At 45.5% G+C, this 24,966-nt stretch overlaps 1 protein-coding gene across 3 annotated transcripts in view; it reads right to left on the bottom strand.

Moving 5' to 3' along the window:
- Positions 1 to 24,966, bottom strand: part of CDH13 (cadherin 13) — a 1,030,795-nt gene that overhangs the window by 375,550 nt on the left and 630,279 nt on the right. The window contains exons 1-2 of one of the 3 annotated variants that reach the window (XM_045046893.1): positions 13,842 to 13,985; positions 11,565 to 11,709 (exon numbers count right to left, since the gene is read on the bottom strand). In XM_045046893.1, the coding sequence (XP_044902828.1) occupies positions 11,565 to 11,709; positions 13,842 to 13,946 (250 nt within the window). In that variant the 5' untranslated portion in view covers positions 13,947 to 13,985. Of the gene's footprint in view, positions 1 to 11,264; positions 11,450 to 11,564; positions 11,710 to 13,841; positions 13,986 to 24,966 lie in introns of those variants that run through there. The other 2 variants (XM_045046894.1, XM_003998309.5) reach the window with 2 other exon arrangements.

Genomic DNA, 24,966 nt, shown 5'->3' with positions numbered 1-24,966 from the left:
TGCCGGTGGCGCTCTCCCCTCCCTTAGTGGGGTGACCCAAAGTGTCTGGGGGCTGGGAAGAAGGTAAGTCGTCTGCAGGTGAATCACTGCTCTGCAGTGACTGAATCCACATGACGTATCTCAGCAATAGACTAGGTCTCTTGGATTATCTCTTTTAAGTGGATGGGTCGACATTTCAAGTTAAAACATGTCAAAGGCACTTTCCCAAACTGGTGGAAATCCAACCAGCCATTCTTGAATGGTGCATCACACACAGGAAGCACCTAGTTAACTTAATTTCCTGTATGTAAGTTACTGTGCAAGTCCTCACCTCTAACCCTGGCTGAGAACCCTAGTGTGAGCCGACGTGCACAGAATCTCCTTAGCAGGAGAGGGGGCGAGATCACAGAAGTGGGAAGAAACGCAGAGGGACAGATGGCCAGCAGCTCATTGAGTCTAGCTTTGATGGCCCAGGGGACAGACCCTCCATCAATCTGGATAGAGACCTTTCTCAAAGACACAGAGGCCAACCACAGAGTCAGGAGCCCTGCCCTGTCCTCCCCACCGAGACGGTCTCTGGGTTAGCAACCCCTTCCAACCACAAACACGGCGGATACAAACTGCGACATGCTGAACACAAGCAGGAATCCGGAACAAGAAGAAAACACTGAAAATCCCCCAAACCAAACTTGTGAGCAATCTTTGAAAAGAGCCAGTCTTCTGAATAATAAAATAGCTTTGGGTACTATGCTTGGCTTGAAAAAAAATATGCAGCCATAATTACAGCGAGAAAGCTGTGAGTCTATTAAAATTTTTTTCTTTGATACTGGAAAACTCAATTCGTGACCTATATTTTATAAAACATATACTTGAAAGGGATTTTATACGCCCTCTTCCCATGGAGCTCAGAATATTAAATCTATTCCATTTACTTATGAAGGGAGGTGGTTCTATACATAAATTACTCAGGGCTTCTCTTAGTCTACTGTCCATGTATTAAGGTGAAGGGATTCGCAAGTTATTTGTACAGACGGGTGGAAACAGCATTCTGCCCTCTGCCCTTGGAAGGGACGGTGTTCTTAGCACAATGGTGCTGCAGTAAAAGCTGGTTTATCAAGCTCTCTGCTGATTATAAATCTTTTCTAACTGACATTTGTAGACTATCTTGACTGATGGTCTCGCATGCCTTACGAATCTTCGAAGAGAGTCCTCCCTGAGCCTCCCCGAAACTACCACTAGGGGGGGGGATCTGGCTCTGTTTGAGGAGGCTCCCGCCAGTAACTAAGGGTTGCTCTGAGTTACCTGACCAGCGAGGCTATAATAAAACCACTTTCTTTCTTCCCTCTTTCTCCTTCATCTACACACACACACACACACACACACGCACGCACGCACACACCCCTCTACACACGTGTGAATGCACACAGATATATACTCACATATGCATGTAAGGAAATATTCTCTAGGCTCAGGGCGGCAGATGTGAAATGATCTTAACCTTTCCATGGATGATGTAGTTAAAGGACAGTGGGTGTTGCAGACAGAGAGAAGACCAAAGGGCACAGGAGTTAGTCTGAATTTGAACCCCAGCTTCACCACCCATTGGCTGTGTGACTTTGGGGAAGGAAACCTAACCTCCCTGAACTTCTGCTTCCTCAGTTGAAAAAGGACTGGAAGGATTTCATCGAGAGACAAGTGCAGAACCTAGACCAGTATCCAGTGCTAGAAAAATCACCCTGGTGGCTTGCACTGCTTCCTTAACCAGGGGCAGGGACCATCTTCCTCCCTCATTCCTAAGGAGATGCTCCCAGGGGCTCCTGCCTTTTTCTCCTGTGCGGGAGTCTGCAGACTCTATGGAGTCAGGGTCTGTGTTTGTTCCGTGCACCCCCCGTTCCAACGTCATGCTTCCTGAGCAGCAGCATATTCTCATACCTAACAGGCACTCCAGAAATACTTGTTGGAGTAATGAAGAAATTGCCAATAAAGACAGTGTTTATTTAAAAATCAAATAAAAAGGGAAGCTTGTAGTGACTCACACTTACCGCCATTTGGGGCTATGTGTTCATTGCATGAAATGTACATGAGTGGCTACTGTGTGTCTGGAACTCTGCTAAGTGAGGGAAAGGGAGAAAGAGAAGATAATCTGGTCCCCCTGGTCTTGAGCTTACGCTTTAGAAAGAACACTGAAGGTAAAATCTAGTTTGTACTTTCAGAAAATTTATCAACCTATTAAGGTTTATACTAATACCATAATTCCTCAATGCATAGATGGCATCAGTTATAGTAATCCAGTACCATAAAATGAATCAATATTTAGCATTCCCCCATCCATCATGGGCTCACCACAAAATCTTACATGACCTCTCCACCTCCACTGTGCCCACCCCATCCAGGCCACTGTGCCCTCGAGTCTGGAATGCTGAAATATTCCTGGTTGACTGACGGCTTGTTCTACATGGACTAGCTCAGGTCCTCTTGTAACAGTAAAATCATATTTTTGCCACTGTCCTCCTTAAACCACCACTAAATTTAAAATATAACCAAAACTTATGGAGCTCCAATCCAGGGTTCTATAAACCTTTCCTGTAAAGGGCGAAGTAAAAAATATATATATTTTTTAAAACATGTAAAAATATTTTATTTATTTTTTTAAATGTTTATTTTTTTGAGGGGGGAGGGTAGGGGAAGAGAGAGGGGGACAGAGGGTCCGAAGCTGGCTTTGGACTGACAGCAGAGAGCCCGATGAGGGGCTCAAACTCACCACCATGAAATTATGACCTGAGCCAAAGGTGGACGCTTAACCGACTGAGCCACCCAGGAGCTCCTTAAAATATTTTGAATATGTTCCATTTTTTAAAAATATACCTGGGGCGCCTGGGTGGCTCAGTCCATTAAGTATCTAACTCTTGATTTCAGCTCAAGTCATGATCTCAGCAGTTTGTGGGATTCAGCCCATGTCGGGCTCTGTACTGACAGTGCAGAGCCTGCTTGGGATTCTCTCTGATTTATTTATTTGACTTTGTGGGACATATCATCTGTGTCTCAACTTTTCAAGTCTAACAGCAGCTCATGAAAACAGCCGTAGTCAAAGGCTGAAACAGATGGGCACAGTTGTGTTCCAATAAAGTTTTATTAAAAAAACAAAACAGGCAGCGGGACAGCTTTGGCTCATGGCCCTAGGTTGGTGACTTGTGTTCTGATCTCATGCTTCCCTATCTCCTTGAACTCAACTGCCAGTTTTCTTGCTGACATTCTTCCACCATACTGGTCTCTTTTCTGTCCCCCCATCTGTCCTTCCTGCCTCAGACCTTTCTACTTTCTGATCCCTCTGCCTGGAACATGCCGGGTCGATACCTTTACATGGTGGGCTCTTTTGTTTTCAGTGGTCTCAGGTCAAATGTCGTCTGGTGAGAGTCCTTGCTTGACCTCACCTTCATTCTATCACCTCATCTTGTCTTTTTTTTTTTTTTTATCCAAATTACTTAAATGATCTTCTTGGTCTCCTTGTTAATTACTCTTCTCTTCCCAGTAAAATGCAAATGTCTCAAGAGTAGAATCCTGAATATTCTTGGCCACTACTCTATCACTAGCACCTAGACCATATCTGATTCATAGAAGCTGCCTAATAAATACTTGTCGAATGGTTTAGCTGAAGATAATGGTCAGCAGGAATGACTCTGAAGAAAGAGCTTCTCTGAAATTGTAACTGTTTAATGCCCTTGTGGATGTGTTCCTCGGCTTTGCTCATCTGTAGCACTAAAGAGTCCTGGGCTATTCTGAGCGAATCCTTCGGTATGACGGTTGGATTTCAAGGCTGTGGCGTTCCCCACGGTCTTTGCCATAAAAACTCAAAGACACTCTCATTTTTATTTTGCGGTTCTCAACTTTCACCCAATTTTCATTTTGGCCAAAAACTCCGGTCAGATTTATTCTTTCTCAAGGTCGTGGAACGATCCGTAAGTTTCTGAAGCTACTGAGGCTTCTTTCCCCTCCCTTCCCTTCCAAGTATTATTTCTTTATTAATTAAATTTGTAATTGTATTTTGCATCACTGATGTCACAGTTCTCTCTCAAATGTAGAGTGGGAGGAGGAGGACTCCCGGCTCAAGTCGGAAGTACATCCAATGAATCAGTGGGGCATGACTGGCGAGTGTTTGTTTTTACGAGGATACGAGCGCCATGGCCAGGGAAGCCAGATCCCTCCAGTTCGCCAGGTTATCCTCAGTGCCTAGAGTGTGCAGATCTGATGTGAAGGAGTTGGAGTATGGGGGGCTGGCAGTGGGGAGACAGACACCCAAGGGTGGCCAGGAACAAAGCAAAGCCTTCCTTATTAGAGAGAACTGTGACTCAAGAAACAAAGCGGGGTCTGCCTCTTGAACTGGTCTCCAACCCCATGGACTCATACAGGAAATTAGGTGGAGAGAGGGCTAGGAATAAAAACGCAAAGGGTGGTTTTCAAAGTTGCCCACATTAAAGATGAGACACACAATGTTAGTGGTTGGGTATGCTTGTGACAGAAAGAAGGGGTCCAGGCATCCTCCTGTGTCTCACATGGCCTTACGGTATCCTGAAGGCTCCAGCGGACCCGCAGCACTGGGTCTAATATGTGCAGTGGTGTCCATCAGAGAGGGGCCCGGGCATAAAGGAGGGAAAACTTAGTGGCTGCGACGAGGTTGTCGATGGGCTTGGTTTGGAGCCCCTGTAAGAGATCACCAGGGCTCCCCAGACATGGTTAGGAGCAACTTGACAGGATTCAGTTTCTTGAGTAGCTAGCAAGGTTCAGATAACTCAACTCTTTTGATACACTTTATTTCTAGAAGCTGCCCTTTGGGAAGATGTCTCCGATTGGATTATATAACTCATAAATTTTGTTTTACGGTCAACTGCACCAGAGTGATCTGTGCCATAATTCAAGGGCTGCCTGATGCCATCTGAACGACACTGCAGCACATTAATGACATCTTTTCCGGGAACCTTCCCTCAGCTAAGACTCCAATGGCAGCTCCAGGAGAGAGAACAGGATCCACAATTTTAGTCCTCTTCCTTGAACACAGAAACCAGGGAGGGTTCTAGAGCAGAGTAGCTCGGGACCTACTGATAGAGCCAATGAAGTGACCACGGAAGCTTGCAGATGTTGGGTATAATCCAGAAAAGCAAATAAACAGAAATGCCCACCAGCATGTTCAAATGCAAAAGGAAAGACTAGCGTTGTACCCTCATGCATGAGCTTGGCCAAGATACAGAGATGATCCTGTATTAGAAGCACCACCCTAACATACACCCAAATGTCACGAGCACATCCTCTATCCTGTCCATCCCACTTCGATGGGTTTATCCTCGAGAATTGTCATGCGCAGAGGAAGAGACACGTTCTCTCCCGAAGATCTGATTATCAGCATGGAAGAGTGGAGGAACTTAAATCAATAGAGAATGGTTAACTAGATGATGGCAGATCCAGACAGTGGCTGTTTAAAACAACGACGCAGCCTGACATTTATTGATTTACGAAGGAGTCCATAGGACCCTGTGGAGGGAAGAAAGTGGGTTACAGAGAGGAACGCACGGCTCCGTTTCTACAAAATTATGTCGAGCATCCCTGTGTGTAGACATGCCCAGACAGAGCCCTGGAACTATGCTCACCCACATGGAAGCTGTGCTGTTCTCTGGATGGTGAGATTTGAGGGTGACTGGACTTCTTTACTTAAAAAAAAAAAGGCTGAACAAAAGCTGAATTGCTTTGTTTTGTTTTTTTAAAGAAACACATCGCCTTAAGAAAACAAGCAAAAAATCCAAACAGTCACATGCCCAATATTCCAGAGCCCATAGGATTGGCTGGGGTAGTTGAGGCTGGGAGAACTCACCAAGTGAAAGTCCGAAAATACCAATGAAGGACAACATGACAGTTTGGCGGACAGAGAAGCCACATGGCACTCACTACGGCATATGAACAGGGGGCCGGAAGGGGCTTTACCACCAGCTCATACCGACAAGCTGAGGATTTGCACTGAGCCAGGTCTCAGATACCCACTATCAGATGTCAAAACCACCTTGCTGTAGCCCAAGCTGTTTGGGAAATACCAACTGTCGAGCGGAGCTGAGCTCTCAGGACAGACATCTGCTCCAAAGGCCAATTGATGAGATGTTTTTCCTCATGTCTGTCACAGTTAGATTTCAAACAAAATTCTTTTTGTAGTTTATTTATTTTAGAGAAAGGGAGTGTGTGAGAAAGAACAGGGGAGGGGCAGAGAGTGAGAGAGAGAAAGAGAATCCTGAGCAGGCTCCGTACCATCAGCACAGAGCCCGCTGTGGGGCTCGATGCCACAAACCACGAGATCACGACCTGAGACAAAAATCAAGAGTGGGACGCTTTAACCGACGGAGCCACCCAGGTGCCCCTGGATTTTTAAAAAATAAAAGTAACTGAGGGGCGCCTGGGTGGCTCCGTCGGTTCAGTGTCCAACTACAGCTCGGGTCATGATCTCTCAGTTCATGAGTTCGAGCCCCGTGTCGGGCTTTGTGCTGACAGTTCAGAGCCTGGGGCCTGCTTCGGATTCTGTGTCTCCCTCTCGCTCTGCCCCTGCCCCGCTCACACTCTGTCTCTATCTCTGTCTCCCTCTCTCAACAATGAACATTACATGAGATTTAAATAAAGGTAACTGAGCCTCAAATAACAGAAACTCAGGTGGACCCCAGAGGAAAAATAACCGACAAAGCCCTCTTCGGGGAGGCTGGCCTGCGCCCCTCTGGAATAAGCATCCACGGAGCTTCCCACGTTTCAGTTCGTACTTGTAGCCAGGCCCCCTACCTGGCTGTGCCAACCCGGAGGGAAAGAGCAGCGCCTGATGGGTCCGCAGCTGTACCCTCAGAGCTAAGAATGATGCTGGCACACAGTAGGTGCTCAGTAACAATACTGGATGGCAAGAAAAGCAACGAAAGAGGGAGGAGAGGAAGCCCCAGGGCGAGCAAGGGCACTGGCGCTCTCACAAGTCAGAAGGGGATGTAGCTGCCAATCTCTACGCTTCTTCAACTGCCAGGAGGACACATCTCAGCCCCAGTTTTCTCTCAGGAGTCAGAACACGCACCTCCAGGCCCTGACCCCTAATTAAAGAGAAAGGTCAACATCATTTGTCCTCCTTGGTCGTGTCTTTTAGGGACTAAGCGAATTCTTCCCATTACCTCCCTCCCCCGACATCCCTCAAAGCCGATCCTTCTGGCCAGGGGTGGGTGCCGTTCTCCGGGCTGCCCCCACTCACTGGGCATGTTCAGGGTGGCCTAAAGCATGGAGGGAAGAACATAGCTGAGGCCAGCCCAACGGCCAGCTCCCGTATCTTGTTGATTGGAAGGCTGCCCCTGAGCTTCTGGAACCTGGTTTGCCCATGTTCATGAGTGGCCAAAGGGGCCTGGGAATTAAAGTCCCTCTGGGTATAGTTCGTGACCAATATCTGATGGGCGTGTGGGGATGCGTACTAACCGGGCCCCTGGGTGGGAATGACTCTAATGTGTGTGTTTTATGCATTTTACAGGGCCCCCCAACCTAAAGGTTCAAGCTCACAATTGCCCACCCTGGTAGCTGGCTTCAGGGGGCACCTCGAGTTGGCCAACTTCCCTTACCTGGAACACTCCTCCCCTGCTGTCCTGCACCTCAGGTCAACCCCAAGCCCTCAATCCTCATCTCAGGGTCTCGTGGTTGGCCCTTCTCAAAGGTGCCCAGAACACTACTGGTGGCAAAACAGGGGAGAGTTGGTACCAATAGGCACTGGGGGCCCTGGCAAGCGTGCCCTCCAGGAACTTCAAGGGTCCCAGCCCTCTATCCCCACGCACGAGGTCTTGGCATGCCCTGGGCATTCAGAAAACCAGGCTCGCGCAGAGCTCTGGCTGGCCCCACAGAACAGCCGGGCCCGGGCTTGGGTCCCATAAATCAATGCCTTGTGGCTCCACGAAAGGAATAGCTCATAATTTGCGACGTTCAAAGACCATTATTTTCTGTTGATCTTTCCTCATCCAGTACTGATTCCCCAAAACAATACCCTGGAGTTTAGTGCTGAGCAGCTGGAAATGGTCTCCTGTCTGCACACCCAGATAAATATGGGTGACCTTCCTCCATGACAGATTGGTGTCGATGGCATATCCAGGTACACTGGAACATGAAAATGATGCTTGGTTTGTTGGGAGATGAATGTTCCTTCACACAAACTGCATGTCTCTTTGCCTTACCTTCCCTAAAGGGTACGCTGCAGGAATAATAATCATCGCAGCATTAACGATACTCTAGCATTTCTTACCCATTTGTTATGTTGCAAGTGCTGAGTGAAGCACAGTGTCCCATTTTATCAGTGCACACGCTTCTCTAGGGTAGGTTCTATTTATTATGCACCCACCCCATCTACAGACAAGGTGACAGAGGCTTCTAGAAGGTTCAGGAAGCTGCCCAAGGTCTCACCTGGCTAAGGAGCTGGGGGGGAGTATCCCATGAGCTCTGGGCCACAGGGCCATGCTCAGGACCAGCGACACAATTTTGGGGGGAGGGGCTGGGTACAAAAGGAAAATGCAAAGGGGACCCTTGTCCAACACCTACTAATAATTTTAAGGTGGTGACAGCAGAGCCTGAGCGTGGGGCCCTGAGGCCATGCCGGTCACACCCCACGAAGCTGGCCCTGATGACCTGAACTCAGAAGAAAGCAACGTGAGTGACAGACAACATGGCCCACGGGCAGCACGGTTTAACCCTAGAGACTGAGTAAGAGCACACGTTACACCAAAAGGGATTCCGTGAGGTCCACGTTTGGTCAGAAGAGCTTGTTACTTTCCATCGGGAGCTATATCAGTTCCTCTGATAGAGCAAATACCTCCCCCCCTGCTGGGACTGCAAAGGGCTCATGGTCAAGAATGTGAGGGACGGGGTGGCGGGGGGGGTCATGTCCAAGTCATATGCAGGAAAGAGCCTGTGTTTCAGGCCAGACACACGGACACAGATTCTGGCTCACCAGCCAGCCATGTGACTTTGGACCTGAGATTCATTTTTTTCAGATGTGTGATGGAGAGAGTGGTATCCACCCCTCAGGGTAGAAAACGGGGTAGTGGAGGAACTGCTAGAATGTCATAAGGGGGAACAGTAAGTGCTCAACCCAATGCTATGACAGTGTGATGGCCGTTCTCACCATGAGGTTTGTGGGACACTTGAAAGAGCTCATGGTTTGAAGGTCGGGGAGACAGACTGAGCCCCGAACACTGGCTCCCATCTATCATTTATGTGAATACGGCAAAGTCACTCAACTCATTCCAGGGTCAGCGTCCCCTTCTGTACAACCCATCTGCCATGGGGTCTACGACACACAGGATTCCACCAAGCACAAAGGGGCAGGGCATTACTGAAATCAGACAGGCCATCATCTCTACAGCCTGTCAGGGTTCATGGTCAGAACCTGTAAGTGGTTCCTTTCCCAGATTCCCACCGTACTCAGGGGGGCTTTAGGGGCCATCCTGCCTGAGCTCTCTTGGGAGGTGCTGAGCCATCTAAATGATTTTTCCTCTCGAAGTTTTCCACCACGTCTCCCCATTCTTGACCCCAAATTTGACTGACTCTGTTTCAACGCCTGCTTTCTAGTCAAACCCAGAGGGGGCTGAAAAAGAAAAACAATGATTCAGGCCAAATTCTGCACAGCTGGAAGAAGTCACGTAGATCTCCGAGTCTTTATGTGTTTTTAGAGGATAATCCCAAACAGTAGTAGAGGTTGGAAGTGCTTTATGTTTTGCTTGGAGATCCGTCCATCCCAACCAAATTGCTTTGTGCTTTAAGAAATTCAGTGTACGTAAAAGATTCCATTTTTCTTTGAAAATATGACATGTATATAAAGCAATAAAACTTGAAATTCTTCCTGAAACTTTAAGGAAGGGCACAGCGGGAAGAAAATTGGACGGCGTCTAATCATATACACACATAATATACAAAGACACGCACACGCGCACAGCCGCCTCTGACAGAAGCGCTGTCATTTACATTTAGAACACTTTCCAGGACCGGCTCAAATTCCAGTCGCTCACAGACGGAAACTGGGAATCATTTTCCTGCTCTGCTCAAACTCCAACCTCTTTAACAGCTTTCCCTATCAGTTCCCTTAACTCGACCTGCACATCAGCTTGTTTAAGAGATCTGTGAACGTTAAACCCAAATCCCAGGCTCTCTCTTACAAGAGGCCACCCTTCCATTGAAAGGAGCCTACGAGGGTGTCTGGGTGGCTCAGGCGGTTAAGCGTTAGGCTCTTCGTTTAGGTTTTGGTCATGATCTCATGGTTTGTGGGATCAAGCCCTGCGTTGGGCTCTGTGCTGACAGTGCAGAGCCTGCTTGGGATCTCTCTCTCTCTCTCTTAAAAATCAATCAATCAATAAACAACAAAAAAAGAAGAGGAGAGGTGTTACTGGAAAGGTCTGCCTGAAATGATCTGACCCACCTCCACCATCGTTCCAGGCCTGTTATTACCCTCCTGCCTCGTGGGCTCCCCCAAATGCCCTCTAGCTCCTTTTTATAGACTGCATTCAAGTTGCAGGAGGGGAGCTCGGCTCCTGCCCCTTGGGGAGCAGATAAAGTGCCCAGAGCTGGGGAGACAGGTTTAGGCGCCTTGCATACAATGACTCTGGGGTAGTCTAGGCAGGTTACCATGACGACGCTTGCAGAGCCTCCTCTGTCTACCAGTTACTGATAACATCCCATCAAGTCAGTGAAGGGGAAAAACAGAACCCGGGGAAGCAGTGCTGGGGCTCTTGTCTCCCGTCTGCCCCACTGGATCACTTCTAGGGGCACCATCCAGACACAGCCACAGACACAGTCTTCATATGGTATGTACTCATTCCGGTGAATTTTAAGACTTACAGTCAAAGTCTAGTCTCGTAATAGGGGCTTTTCGACTTTGCTCTCGACTTTCTCAAGCATCCTACTCAGCAGTGACTTCTGCTGCTGGTCACAGAATGCATTTATTCGTATCTCTTGTGCCAAAAAGGGGAGCTCTAAATTCTAACACCTTCCCTGGAAGGTTAAGTGTGGAAAAAAGATAACAGGAGCTCTGTAGTAACCCTGTGATTTCCATAACGTAGGTGCCTGTATTTCCAGAGAGAAATAAAATGTCTTGCCTTTGGCCCCGTGACTGAGGGCCTTGTGTAAGGAAAAGGAGGGGGGAAAAAAAAAGTCGTACCTGTTTTTTCCAAAATGGTTCTTATTTAAAGACAATTACGAAAAGGAATGACTGAGGAGCCTGGGGTGGGGACCTTAATTTTCTTCAAAGGCCTGCCATCCCACAGAGTTCAACCTTGGGCCGTCACAAGGGTGAGCTCGATCTATTCACACAGCCTTGAAAGATCCTTGGAAGGTCGCTTTCAGAGACGAGGAGAGAGATTTTCACAGCCTGCAACACCCCAGGCATGTTCTGAGTTCCAGATTTCCAGGGCTTGCTTCCACCCAGGGAAATAACTGGGCAGTGCTGATGTATATCACAAGGCGGAGCAGGAAGAAAATAAGTCTCTAGCATCCCCAAAGGTCACACATAGTATCCCACTTCCCAAGCCGGTATGCTAATGGAAGCCAATGTAACATACCTGTCGGTGATCCTTCCATGACATGGCCAATGTAGGGGCCCTCCCGAAAGATCGGTCTGTTGTCATTCTGGTCAATCACGATGACCTCCAGAGGAACCGGCCCCTCGAGAGTTTTGCCATTGACATCAGTGGTCTCCACAAAGAGCTATTGGAGCAAAGAAATCGGGGGAGAGAGAAGGCGTTAATTCATTATGAAAATTGAAGTCAGGTTCTCTGGAGAAAGTAGGTTATGCCAGCAATTTTAGGAGCCCTTGGCAATATTCAAGCTTCGGTCTCAATGGATAGTCACTGGAACTAGAATAGAACCGCAACATTATAGAATAAACGACAAATTTCAGTTCATATTAGGTTCCCCCCTGGGAAGTTCACAATTAATTCATCAAATCTGCAAAGGAAGTCCAAAAAAGAAAAAGAAAAGAGAGAAAACACTCACAATCAGCCAGAGCTGAGAAAATGTGCTTACAATGTTTCTGGTTTTTTCCCCAACGTCATTATGCTTAAAAGGAACGTTATGCTAATAAAAATAATTGACTAAGCAGTTATGAACAGAGTACATTAAGAAATAACTGAAAGCGTTTATGACAATGTTTAGCAGAAATTCGGGTCAGTAAATATCTAGAGAGGGCCTTCCCAAGGCAAGGAAGGCATTTGCACGGGTCCCGAACAAGACCTCGGGATCGCTGCCCACAGGGCCCCTGTAATCGAGGGGGTATTTCACAATCCCACAAAACGCTTCCATACAGAACTACCTTCCGTTTGCAAGGATGAAGAAAATAATCGCCCCCCTCCCAAACCCCAGCTTTATTGTTGATCTTGGAAACAAGGAGCTACATCATGGCATCTCCAGTGAGTTACCGTGACCTTATGCTCTCCTTTTCTGTGCCTCATTCTGCCTTAGTCTAACTCGGCGGCAACCCTAACTTCTCCCGGGATGTCAGTGCTGGTCCCTGTGCTGGACGAGGCTGAGTATTTCCCCGCAGTCGCAAACCTTGGGGAAAGGGCTTCTGCGGGTACAAGCCCCGCTTTTCGCGAGCCAGGTGGCCTTGAGCCATAGCCCTACTCTCTCATTTTCTCACCTGTGAAATGATGTTAATAAAACCACCCACAATTAGGAATAAGAATCAACATTATCCAGTGCTTTACTGGGCTTACTACTCGATAAACTCATCTGGTCTTCCTAGTGAGCCTGTGAATCATTGGCAAGCAGGGAACGGAAGCAAATTAGAGGTTAAGGGGTAGAATCTGGATCTGACCTCATGAAGTCAGCCTCCAGGGTTTATAGTTTTAACCATTACCCACAATGTTTTTAAAGCACCTACTCTAATGCTCTCCCATGGTATATACCCCAAGAATATGAGCTGCTGCCATTGTTGCTAGTCGTATTGTTATCGGCACTATTGTCAAAACAAGCCCGAATTAGGAAAGGAGAAGAGAAACACTTCTGTTACAAATCAGCACGGTTGTACCCCACCGGATGGTGCTTCAAACGGCGATCATCCTTTCGAAAGAAATGTGGGAGAATTCCACAAAAGCTATTAAGGGCTCCCACGCTTTGTTCCATCTGGATACCACTTCCGGGTGGGTTTGCGTTTGGAGGCACTTACGTGTAGGAACACATTCACTGTAGGGTTATTTCATGATTAGGACAATGAATCACCACTGGCGTCCGCTAAATGCCCAAGCAGGGGGGACTGGTTGAATGAATGTTCTTACGACATAAGAGAATACAGCCATTGGATAAAATCGTGATTTAACCTTGTTGACCCCTTAGAATATTGTGCGTGAACACGCAAAAGAGCATGGTCATCATGCATGTGTAACGTACGTCTGTGCACAGAATTTGAAGGTGATAAGCAAAAAAACGAACCCAGGTGAGCTTGAGCAGAATATTCTTTTTCACTTTTTTCTGTAGTATTCATCCTTTCACTAGCAAATAAATGGGGAGAGGCTTTTCACATCTGCGCACAAAAGAGAGCTCACAGAGAATGAACTATACTTTGATGCTTTTTTTTAACACGCTATGCAAATTCTACTAAACCAAGGAAAGCAAACAAAACCTTGGGGCAATTTTGTGTAATAAGGACGGCCTGACCTTTTGTCCTCCCAGAATAGCCAAAGACTTGACTTTTACTCAACCAAAACCCCTATGTCTAAAGACAACAAATATCTGGGATCTGAACCCTAAGCTTCTTGTTGGTTTGTACACGTAGGGCAGGGAGAGACCGAGGGTCCCTGATGGGTAGGTGGCAACGTTAACAAGCAAGGGAGCTTACTTACGGAGCTTATCTTAGGCAGCTGCAAGACAGGGAGATCTCTGCACCGCCCCCCAGAATTCCGAAAGTTTACACAGAGGCCCTCGCAGGGCTCGATCAAGTGTACCATCCATTGGCCCAGCAACACATCGCTCTCTCAAAGCTGCATCCTTGAAAACAGCTCCCACTGTGGGAATGGTGGGCAGACCTTATCTTCCAAGGACGGGGAAGGCGAGAGGAACCTCTCTGATCGATTGCCTGAATCCGGCTTCCGGGTCAACCGGAGGTCACGACCTGGCTCATGAACTCTCGATGACCCTCTCCAACACTTCCCCGTTGAACAAGCTTTGGGCAGTGTCGGAAGCCACAAGTAGGCTAGAGGAACAGAATCCACATTTCCCCAAGTGTGCAAAATGTTGGAACTGGGAGGGTAGACTCCAGATCCATCTCAACATAAGGGAAAGACACACAGAAACTAAGGAGATATAACTGATTAGGGTGACTACGAAACGTCCAGCTGAATCTGATAAAACCAACAATGTCAGCACACAACCTGATAGCATTTTGTGTTACCATACTACCCAGACTTTGATTTCTGGATTTTTCAGTGGACAGCAAGATCATTAGAAGCTAAGTGCTTTGGAACAGCATTCAAAAATAGCGAAGTGCTCTTAAGGGGCATTTATTAATTTGAAAGTCAATTTAACAGAAAGTTCATTGAGATATGAATATATGTCAGTCCCTACCCTGAGTGTTACAAATCTAGCAGTCAACAAGATATTCCGGCATGAAAGAGACAGGTAATAGGCAATGTAAAACACAGGAGTAAAGTAATTTCAGTTAGAGAGAAGCAACATGAAGGCATAGAACAGGGTCACATATTAAAACTACACTGTCTAGGGGGGCCTGGGTGGCTCAGTCAGCGTCCGACTTTGGCCCAGGTCATGATCTCACAGTGCATGGGTTCGAATCCCACGTCGGGCTCTGTGCTGACAGCTGGGAGCCTGGAGCCAGCCTCAGATTCTGTGTCTCCCTCTCTCTGCCCCTCCCCCATCCATTCTCTCTCTCTCTCTCTCTCTCTCCCTCTCTCTCAAAAAAAAAAAAATTAAAAATTAAAAAACAAACCTACACTGTCCAATTTGGAAGCCACTAGCCACATATGGCTATTTAAATTTAAATTAATAAAGATAAATAAAATAAAAAAAAATCTAGTTCTTTCATTGTGTTAGTCACATTCAAGAGCCCAGTACTGGTCACCGCCCTGGACAATGTGCCCTGGGTGTTCCTCCTCCTCAGGCTTTCAGGCCCGAACTGCAATCAGCCCATTGGACTTTCCTGGATCTCAGGCCTTTCGACTTGGACTCAATTACACAACCAGCTTGCAGAACCAGCCTTGCAGAAGTCGCGGGACTTCTCAGCCTCCTTAACTGTGTGAGCCAATTGCTTACAATAAATCCTTTTGTATAAAGATGTATGTATATGTGTGTATATCTATCTGTCTATCTATCTATCTATCTCTTTATCTCTTTTATTTCTCTGGAGAACACTGACTAATACAGGCTTCCAGGGTATCTTTTCAGATTTTTAATTAATTTATGTCACCCCATAATGGACATCCCTCAGGAGTTTCTCATTCCTTTACTTAGACAAGTCTTTTTATCATCTGGCCCCAGCCCAGTTCTCCAAACTCATTTCATGTCCTAAGAGATGCCCTTTGTCCTTAGTATCAAACTACACAAATCTTTTTTCCGTTTTCCCAATTTACGCTGCTCCTTCCCAGCACAGGTACTTTCACACGTGATCCTCCCACCTGCCGTCCTTGGTCGACCCTATTTATCCTTCAGATCTCAGCTCAGATATCACTAGCAAAGAAGATGCTTCCCTAGTCCTCCAGACTAACGAGCCTGTCCCTGGTTTACAGTCCCGTGGTATGGTACCCTTCCTTTACGGCATTTCCCATAGTATAGCATATTTATTTGTGTGACAACTCAATTAACGTCTGCCTCTCTGACTGGTCCCATGAAGGCAGAGGTGTGATGAATGTTCTTGACCATTAACGAATCCCTAAGGCTGAGACCCACTGTCTGCACATAACAGCCACCTGATTTAACACTGATGGCACAAAGCTGATTTAATACTGATTGCATGAAGAGGCAGTACCTCTTTAAGAGACTGGAGTCCAAAGTTTGGCCTCGGCTCTGGCCATCTGTCCTTTCTGTCCATCCCTGGCAGGTACGAGCTGACAGTCGGTCTGAACTCCACGGACTGTCAGTCAGGTGACTCTTCGTGCAGTCTTAATCCATGAAATAAGAACCACAGTGGTAAATAATACCTAACTACGTTAAATCAGTTACTTGCCTTTTAAAGAAGGGAACTAATGTTTATCTGGTGTCCAATGCACGTCTGGGCTTTTTATGCATTGTCTCATTTGGCTCAAAACAACCTGTAGAAACACCCACTGCAGCAAAACTCAGAGAAATATTAAGTACTGGTCTATAAGCAAAAGCTAGTCTGTGATCCAGCGGGATCCAAACTGAGGTCTGACTCTAAAATTCATGCTTTCTTCCACTCTGCCCTCATTTGCCAAATGGTCTTTCATGGGCTTCCTTTGCGTTTTTGTTTTATTTTCTTTACTGTGTTATTTGCTTCATAGTAAATAGCTTTACATGGCTATGTTTCATTGTTGCCTCATTCAAGGCAAAACTATCCATGAATTTAGGGATACGATGAGCTTATTATAAATTTTTTCCTGATAAACATGAAAATACTTATGAAAACACTATAGGCTTAGGGGCACCTAGGTGGCTCAGTAGGTTAGGCGTCTGACTTCAGCTCAGGTCATGATCTCACGGTTCACGAGTCTGAGCCCCATGTCGGGCTCTGTGCTGACAGCTCAGAGCCTGGAACCTGCTTCAAAGTCTGCGTCTCCCTCTCTCTGCCCTTCCCCCTCTGGCGCTCTATCTCCTTCTGTCTCAAAAATAAAGAAACATTAAAAAATTTTTAAAAATAAAATAAAACACTATAGGTTGGGGAATATTACACTATTAGCCTAGCTACAACATGCTCCCTTCTAGAACGTCAGATTTTCTGAAAAGAAAAGAAAGAAATTTTCCCTCTTATAAATGTGCCTCTCAAATGATCAGGGTGAATAGAGTGGGAAGGGAACATGGTATGCAAATCACCCATAATCTGTTTAAAGCAAAAATACTTTATCCAAGAGTAGAGACATGAGGGTCCTGTGTGAACATGAGCCAATTCTCCCACCTCAAGGGCGTGGTAGATGGGCTCCAGGTTTCCATAGAAATAGAAAAGCCCACAGAGATTTTTGTGTAAGGATGCTATTGTGGGTTTATTTATAATAGATGATCTCTCAAGGTTGAGAATGTTGGAAGATTACAAAAAATTTTTTTTAACATTTATTTATTTTCAAGAGACAGAATGGATGGAATGCAATATCTTTTTTTTTTTTTTTTAGGTTATAGATCTAAAGTCATTTTGTTAAATAAGTATTAAAATGTGTTTTATAAAACACGATATTCTCCAAAAATCAAGGTTGATATATAAACATTTAAAGGATAGCCTAAGCAAGCCAGGGAGGGGCTGACAGAGAGGGAGACACAGAATCCCAAGCAGGCTCCAGGCTCCAAACTGTCAGCACAGAGCCCGACATGGGGCTGGAACCCACGAACCATGAGATCATGACCTGAACTGAAGTCAGACACTTAACTGGCTGAGACACGCAGCTGCCCCTGGAAGATTTTTAAAAACCAGATTTTCCACTATGGAAATATATAATGTTTCCTGTCATAGGAGAGAAGAAGATAAAATGAATTCCTAAGTTGTATGGTTAGTATGAAACTCAAACTGCCCTTATGTTTTGCATCTGACTCCTTACATAGTTAATTAATAGAGTATCATATTCATTTATTATAGGCTCCTCTCATAGAGACTTCTGCATTCTGTGGGGGGGGGGGGGGCGGGGGGATGTACTCATGGCCCAGTCAGATCACAGACAACTGAAAGGCAAGAACACTGTTTTCTAGGTATTCCTTCTATACATAAGTGTCTTGAATAAAGAAAGCACTGATGGATATTTTTACCAAGTTTCTGTTTGCAATTCTCCCACCCTCCCCACCTACCAACATGTCACAAAGATCAAACGAGACTTTCCCATTGAAGACATCCTCAGTGATCACTGAAATTACAACCAGACTTTGAATCAGAAAGCCTGTCTTCCGATTTAGGGATATGCTACCTTAGAGCATCTGTGGCCGGTGGGATGACAGTCTTCCTGAAAATCTTTATGTCCTACTCCCTGGAACCTGTGCCTATGCTAACTTACATGGCAAAGCAGAATTAAAGTTGCTGATCAGCTGACCTTAAAACAGTGAGATCAGCCTGGATTATCAGGGTGGGCCCAATATGATCACAAGCGTCCTTAAGAGAGCAGGAGAGGAAAGGTCTGAGCCAGAAGGTGAGAACAGACTTGAGCAACCATCACTGGCTTTGAAAACAGAGGCGGAGGCCACCAGCCAAGGAATGTGAGCAGTCTCTAGATGCTAGAAAAGACAAGTGTCCTCCTGCATAGACTTCAGAAGTGAAGGGTGGCCCACTGGCACAATGATTTTTAGCTCCGTGACGTCCGGGGTGTACTCTAACCTAAGGAAGCGTGTGATAACAAATTTGTGTCTGTTCGGAGTCGCACATTTGTGGTGATTCGTTGCAGCTACTGTGGTCCCTAATGGATGGGTCAGACCGTAACATTTTTAGAATGAAGGCAGGTGTTACTATTAACTATTAAGCCCAAACAGGTGCACACCAAGCCTGCCCTAGGCGAAGAGGGTAACATGACAATTCGTGTAATTAAGTAATTTCAACTTCCCAGGTCAGTTTGCGCACGTAACAAATGGTGTTCGGGATATCATTCTCCATTTTGTTTTTGTTTTGAGTAAAAAGGTAAAGGACTGTGTGTAGCACAGTTACTGGCATGTAGGACATTCTAAACAAGATTTGTTAGATCAGGGGAGAGTTTGGTGACCTTGGCCTTCATTTGCTCCCAACAGACCTTTACCGAGACTTTTGAGAAGGTGGACGAAGTACCTCGATTTAATCCTTGTCAGCCATTACTCCCTTCAAACTTCTTTCCTATCTCACTATTCCAGATTTCTCTTTGACACCAATTACTTGCATTTCAAGTTAGTTTTCTTGGCTTTATTCACTTATCTAAGTTGAATCTCATTATGGGCTAGCTCCTGGAGAGTTCCCAGGGAAAAGATATTTTTAGCCTTTTGTTAACATTCCCCTGCCTTCACTTCCACGGCTCTGTGTGGCATCTCCCCCTTGACGGGCTGGATGTGGTGTTTATAGCTCCCTCTAAAAGTGATCAAAGGGGAGATTCAAGTTTCCGACTCGCTAGATTATTAATTAAGGATCTTGATACTGTTATCAAATGTTCTTTGAAAAGTTGTTCCTCTTGGACTGTAGTATTTCCTTTGTTGATCCGAAATTTTACTTTTAAAGTGTGTTTTGCACCAAACATAATGAGAGCATATTTTTTTTTCTTATGTATGCGTGCTCACAACCATGCTGGACTTCGAGGGCATTTTTCTATTTAATTTTTGAACTAATTTTAATTATGTGTAAGAAATCTATGCAGATATTCAAAATAATTTTATTTAAGCAGCTTGGGTAAAGTCCTAGTGAATACCCTCTACCCCAAGAGGGGACACAAGCTGAAAATTTTAATTGGTTCAAGTAGAATTTATATAAATCATGGATATTGGAATTGCACCAGATCAATTAAGGATACATACAAGGGTTAAGGGGATTTTTGTACAAAGATGAGAAATATAATACTTTCGAAAACAAAGCTTGTAGGAGAAAATTACTGAGGATTTTATTTTCACTTGTTGTTCTCCGTCTCCAAAAGCAAAATTCAGAGAAAGAGAAGGGAAAGAATGCAGTATCTTTTTTTTTTTTTTCAGTTGATAGATCTAAAGTCATTTTGTTAAATAAGTATTAAAATGTGTTTTATAAAACAGATATTCTCCAAAAATCAAGGTTGATATATAAACATTTAAAGTATAGCCTAATAAATTCCAGGTGGATTAAAGTATTAGGAGAAAAAACCCCCATTGAATATTTATGTGATAGAGTGGGGAAGGCCTTTCTAAACTGGTATTAAAGATATAAATTAAGTGAATTATTGAGAGATTAAAAAACTCAAAAGCAAGTTTTTGTATGACTAAAATATCATAAATAAAATAAATAGAAAACTGGGAAAAGTGGTTGTGTCATACAAAACAGATGTTTACCATCTTGAATATATAAAGAGCCGGTTAAAAATCAATAAGGACAAAACAACAATTAACAAAACCAGAAAACAAAACAGCAACAAGCATTATAAAATTAAATGAGGTAACTTTTTGCTTCCAACATTGCCACAATAATTAGGAAAACCTAATAGTCAGTGTTTGTCAAACATAAGGAAACAAATACTCATGCATTACTGATGACACTAAAACATCTTTCTGGAAGGCAATTTGTCAATATGCATCCCAAGCCTTGAAAACAAGTGATGTTGCATATAGAGATTCAGCCTGGGGGATATCTGTGTGTCTCAGGGACGAGCAGGTGGGGTGGGGGGTGTTTGATAACATGCATATTCATTTCAATACTGCTTACAAACAGGAAAAATTACATGGGGCGCCTGGGTGGCTCGACACAAAGTAGAACACGACGTTGCAGAAACACTTTAGGGAATGAGAAAATATGTGAATGGTATGGTGTTCATAGTATGAAGTAAACGTTTGACTGCAAAATAGTACGTGAAGTATAATGCCTTTTTCGAAGAAGAGGCAAAGACATTACACAATTAAGATTACGCTGAAAGATTAGCAGTGATATTTTTTTTTTACTCTGCTTCTCTACACTCTTCTAGATCTTCTATAATGGGCATGTGTTAATTTCAGAGTTGAAATGCATCTATGAAGTTTCGATTAAAATTGACTGCAGATTGGCTACGGTTTATCGCAAGTGGGGAGTCACGGGAGTGTGTTAAACTTCAGGACATCTGGCACCTCTCAGTGTTGATGATTAATGGGAAGCACGTGAGCGTTAAGTATGACAGGGTCATCGGTACTGCAGCACAGCCAGTGGCTGGCTTTTCCCCTCTCCCAGGCCTCTGAGTTTTGGATTAAAAAAAGAGTCTCAATGCACTTGACAGAATTCCACAGTAGGGAACTTGGACTCTTCAAATTTCGTTCCCTTTTTTTTTTTTATGTTTATTTATTTTGAGAGAGAGAGAGAGAGAGAGAGAGAGAGAGAGAGAGAGAGAGAGAGTGGGGTAGGGGCACAGAAAGAGGGAGAGAGAGAATCCCAAGCAGGCTCTGTCAGCACACAGCCCGACACAGGGCTCTACCCCTCGAACTGTGAGATCATGATTTGAGCCCAAATCAGGAGTCGGATGCAGGGCGCCTGGGTGGCTTAGTCGGTTGAGTGTCCAACTTTGGCTCAGGTCATGATCTCCCGGTTTGTGGGTTCGAGCCGGTGGTGGGCTCTGTGCTGACCGCTTGGGGAGCCTGCTTTGGATTCTGTGTCTCCCTCTCTATCTGCCCCTCCCTCCCTGACTCTCTCTCTCTTACAAAAATAAATAAACATTAAAAAATTAAAAATGAAAAGAGTCGGATTCTCAACTGACTGAGTCCCCCAGGTGCCCCTGTTTTCTGAGCCCTCAATGTTATCAGTGTCCGCTTTTTCTCTGAAGCTTCACTTTTAATCTTGCTAATCAAGTCTCAGAACCAGGAAAGGGCTCAGGTTCTAAGCACGGACTTCAGATTTAGAGTCCTCATCTTTAAGAGGGGAGAGGGGCACCTATCTCACAGGGTTTATGTGGGGTAAAATACATGATGTTTGTAAAGCACTCAACAAAATACCTGACACATAAAAAATGCTAAATAAATAGGAGCTTCCAGTTATCCTTAAAGGTTTTTGTTTTGTTTTGTTTTGTTTTTTGTTTTGTTTTTTTTTTGTGAAACAAACAGAAAATTCTCTGTAACATTAAGTTTCTGATTAGGGTTCACGGTCTCGGGCATCTAAGGAAAAAGCTGGCTTTAGGAAGCTGCGGCTCATTTTTTTAATGTTTAGAACACTTTTTTTAAGTTTATTTATTTTTGAGAGAGAGAAACCAAGCAGGGGAGGGGCAGAGAAAGAGGGAGAGACAGAAAATCCCAAGCAGGCCCCACACTGTTAGCACAGAGCCTGACTTGGGGCTTGATCTCACAAACTGTGAGATAATGATCCAGATCATGACCCAGATCATGACCTGAGCCTAAACCAAGAGTCAGGCACTCAACCGACAGAGCCACTCAGGCACCCCTTATTTTTTGAATGTTTATTTATTTTTGAGCGAGCGCAAGTTGGGGAGGGGTAGGGGGTGGGGGCAGAGGATCCGAGAGTGCTTTGCATTGACAGCAGAGAACCTGATATGGGGCTCGAACTCACAAACCTTGAGATCACGACCTGAGCCAAAGTCAGACGCTCAAGTGACTGAGCTGCCCAGGCACCTCTGAGGCTCATTTAGAATCAAGAAGATACCTATGCTTTTGGGTGCCAAGTCCCCCGTTTGGAGCTCCATGTGAGGAGTGGATGTGGCCAAGGTCACGGTCTCTCCTTCCTGCCTCACTCTCACCCTGTTCCCAGAACCAGTGTGGTCCAAGGAAGGTGTCAGTGCCCAGCTCCAGGCCCACACTGTGGGGACTCAGCTCTGAGATGACCTCGTCATCTTCCTGGCTCTCGCCAAATGTCCAACTCCTCATCCCTGCTACACTGGTCCTGCTCTCTGGGCTTTGGGCCACCCATGCCCTTGGTCTACTTAGCACTGTGGGTCTGCCTCTAATCCTGCTCTGGTTCCTCCTTTGGAACAAAGCACAGTACTCTGTGCCCCTCCACTTGTGCCTTTACCAGCGGGGGCAGTGCTTTGTTTTTGAAATTGAAGAAAAAATATATATGTTTCATTTTGTTTTTCGAGAGACATACGGGAGGGGCAGAGGGGGAGACAGAATCCAAAGCAGGCTCCAGGCCCTGAGCTGTCAGCACGGAACCTGACGCAGGGCTCGAACCTATGAACACGCGCCCCTGAATTTTATAAACCAATTTGACAATAAATTTCATATGAAATAAACAAATAAATAAATAAAAATAAAAATAAAATTAAAAAAAAATTTTATTCTCCTGAAGGTGGAAGAAATAGCACAGAGAGGTACCATGCACTCTTTGGCCAGTGTCCCCCCAACGGTTACCTCTTACAAACCACAGTCATACAAGCAGAACAATGGCCTCAATACAGTCCTGGATCCTAGATTTGCTCAGTTTTATTTCTACTTGTATGTGTGTGTACATGCACACATACCTGTGTACTTAGTTCTCCACCTACATGCACCACCACAATCAAGAGACACAAGAGTTGCACTTCTACAAGTGTCTTTTGTATGGAAGAACAACGCCATATATATATATGTATATATATATATATATATATATATATATATATATATATATATACGTGTATATATACATGAAGGAATTGCAAACAGGGCCTTGGAGAGGGATATGCACACCCATGATCACTGCAGCATTATCCCAACAGCCAAGAGGCAGAAGCAACCCACATGTCCATCAGTGGATGAATGGATAAGCGAAATGTGCTACAAAGATATACATGATGGGGGCGCCTGGGTGGCGCAGTCGGTTAAGCATCCGACTTCAGCCAGGTCACGATCTCGCGGTCCGTGAGTTCGAGCCCCGTGTCGGGCTCTGGGCTGATGGCTCGGAGCCTGGAGCCTGTTTCCGATTCTGTGTCTCCCTCTCTCTCTGCCCCTCCCCCGTTCATGCTCTGTCTCTCTCTGTCCGAAAAATAAATAAACGTTGAAAAAAAAAATTAAAAAAAAAAGATATACATGATAGAATGTTATATAGCCTTAAAAAGAAAAGGACTCTGGCCACATGCCCCACCTGCTACGGCCTGAACCAGGAAGACATTACGCTGAAACAGGCCAGTCGCAAAATGACAGCTACTCCGTGATTCCTCCTATAGGAAATATCTACAGTAGTCAGATTCATAGACACAGACAATGGCGGCTATCGGGGGTGAGGGGAGAGGGAAGAGGGAGCTGTTATTTAATTGGCATAGAGTTTCAGATTTGCAAGAAGAAAAAGTTCCGGAGATTTGTTTCACAACAATGTGAATATCATTATCATCACTGAACTGTACGCTTAGAAGTGGTTAAGATGGAAATTTTTCATAATGTGCTGTTTTATCACAGTAAAAAAGAAAACTAATTTGCATGGGAATCACCTGGCAACTTGAGTAAGGCAGAGTCCCAAGGTCCGACCCCAGGGATTCTGTAGGTGCTCAGCAGCCTTAAGACATGGCGCGTAAGACATGTAGGGTAATGAACTACACAAATAATCAGGACCGGCTGACTTCCCCCAGTGCCAGCGCGTCGCCGAGTCACCCCCCTTGCCCGTCCACATTGTTTCCTTAAGCATTCACTGTCTCTCTTTGCAACAGAGGGATCGACATTAGCTCCTACGTGAGTGGCGGTGCAGCTACTGAGTTGAAGAAGCGTGGGGCTCACCAGCTGATGCCCAGTCCTCTCCGCTCCGTCCAGTCCATCCGCTGGCCCTGTGAGCCGTACCTCGTCCACCCTGTGTCCGGCCATCTCTCACCAGCTGTTGGTGGCTGGGGCCACCGCAGGGCTAAGTCCCCCTCGCCGCAGTATCGCGAGCATCTCTTAATTGCATTCTCTGCTCCTATGCTTCCTTACCGTCACTATTCGCCACACAGCGTTCCTGGCGACCTTTGAAAAAGCAGATGGGATGGTGCGCCTGGGTGGCTCAGTCGATTAAGCATCTGGCTTCGGCTCAGGTCATGATCTGGTGGTTTGTGAGTTTGAGCCCCGCATCGGGCTCTGTGCTGACAGCTCAGAGCCTGGAGCCTGCTTTGGGTTCTGTGTCTCCCTCTCTCTGCTCCTCCCCCACTCACACTCTGTCTCTCTCTCTCTCTCTCTCAAGAATAAATAAAGATTCAACAATCCAAAAAACCCAGATGGGACCTTTCACCGTTCTGCTCCCCAATCAGCCCACGTGAC

The sequence above is a fragment of the Felis catus genome, chromosome E2 (assembly GCF_018350175.1).
Source record: "Felis catus isolate Fca126 chromosome E2, F.catus_Fca126_mat1.0, whole genome shotgun sequence".
NCBI classification, from domain to species: Eukaryota; Metazoa; Chordata; class Mammalia; order Carnivora; family Felidae; genus Felis; species Felis catus.
This window is presented reverse-complemented; position numbering and strand designations above follow the sequence as displayed.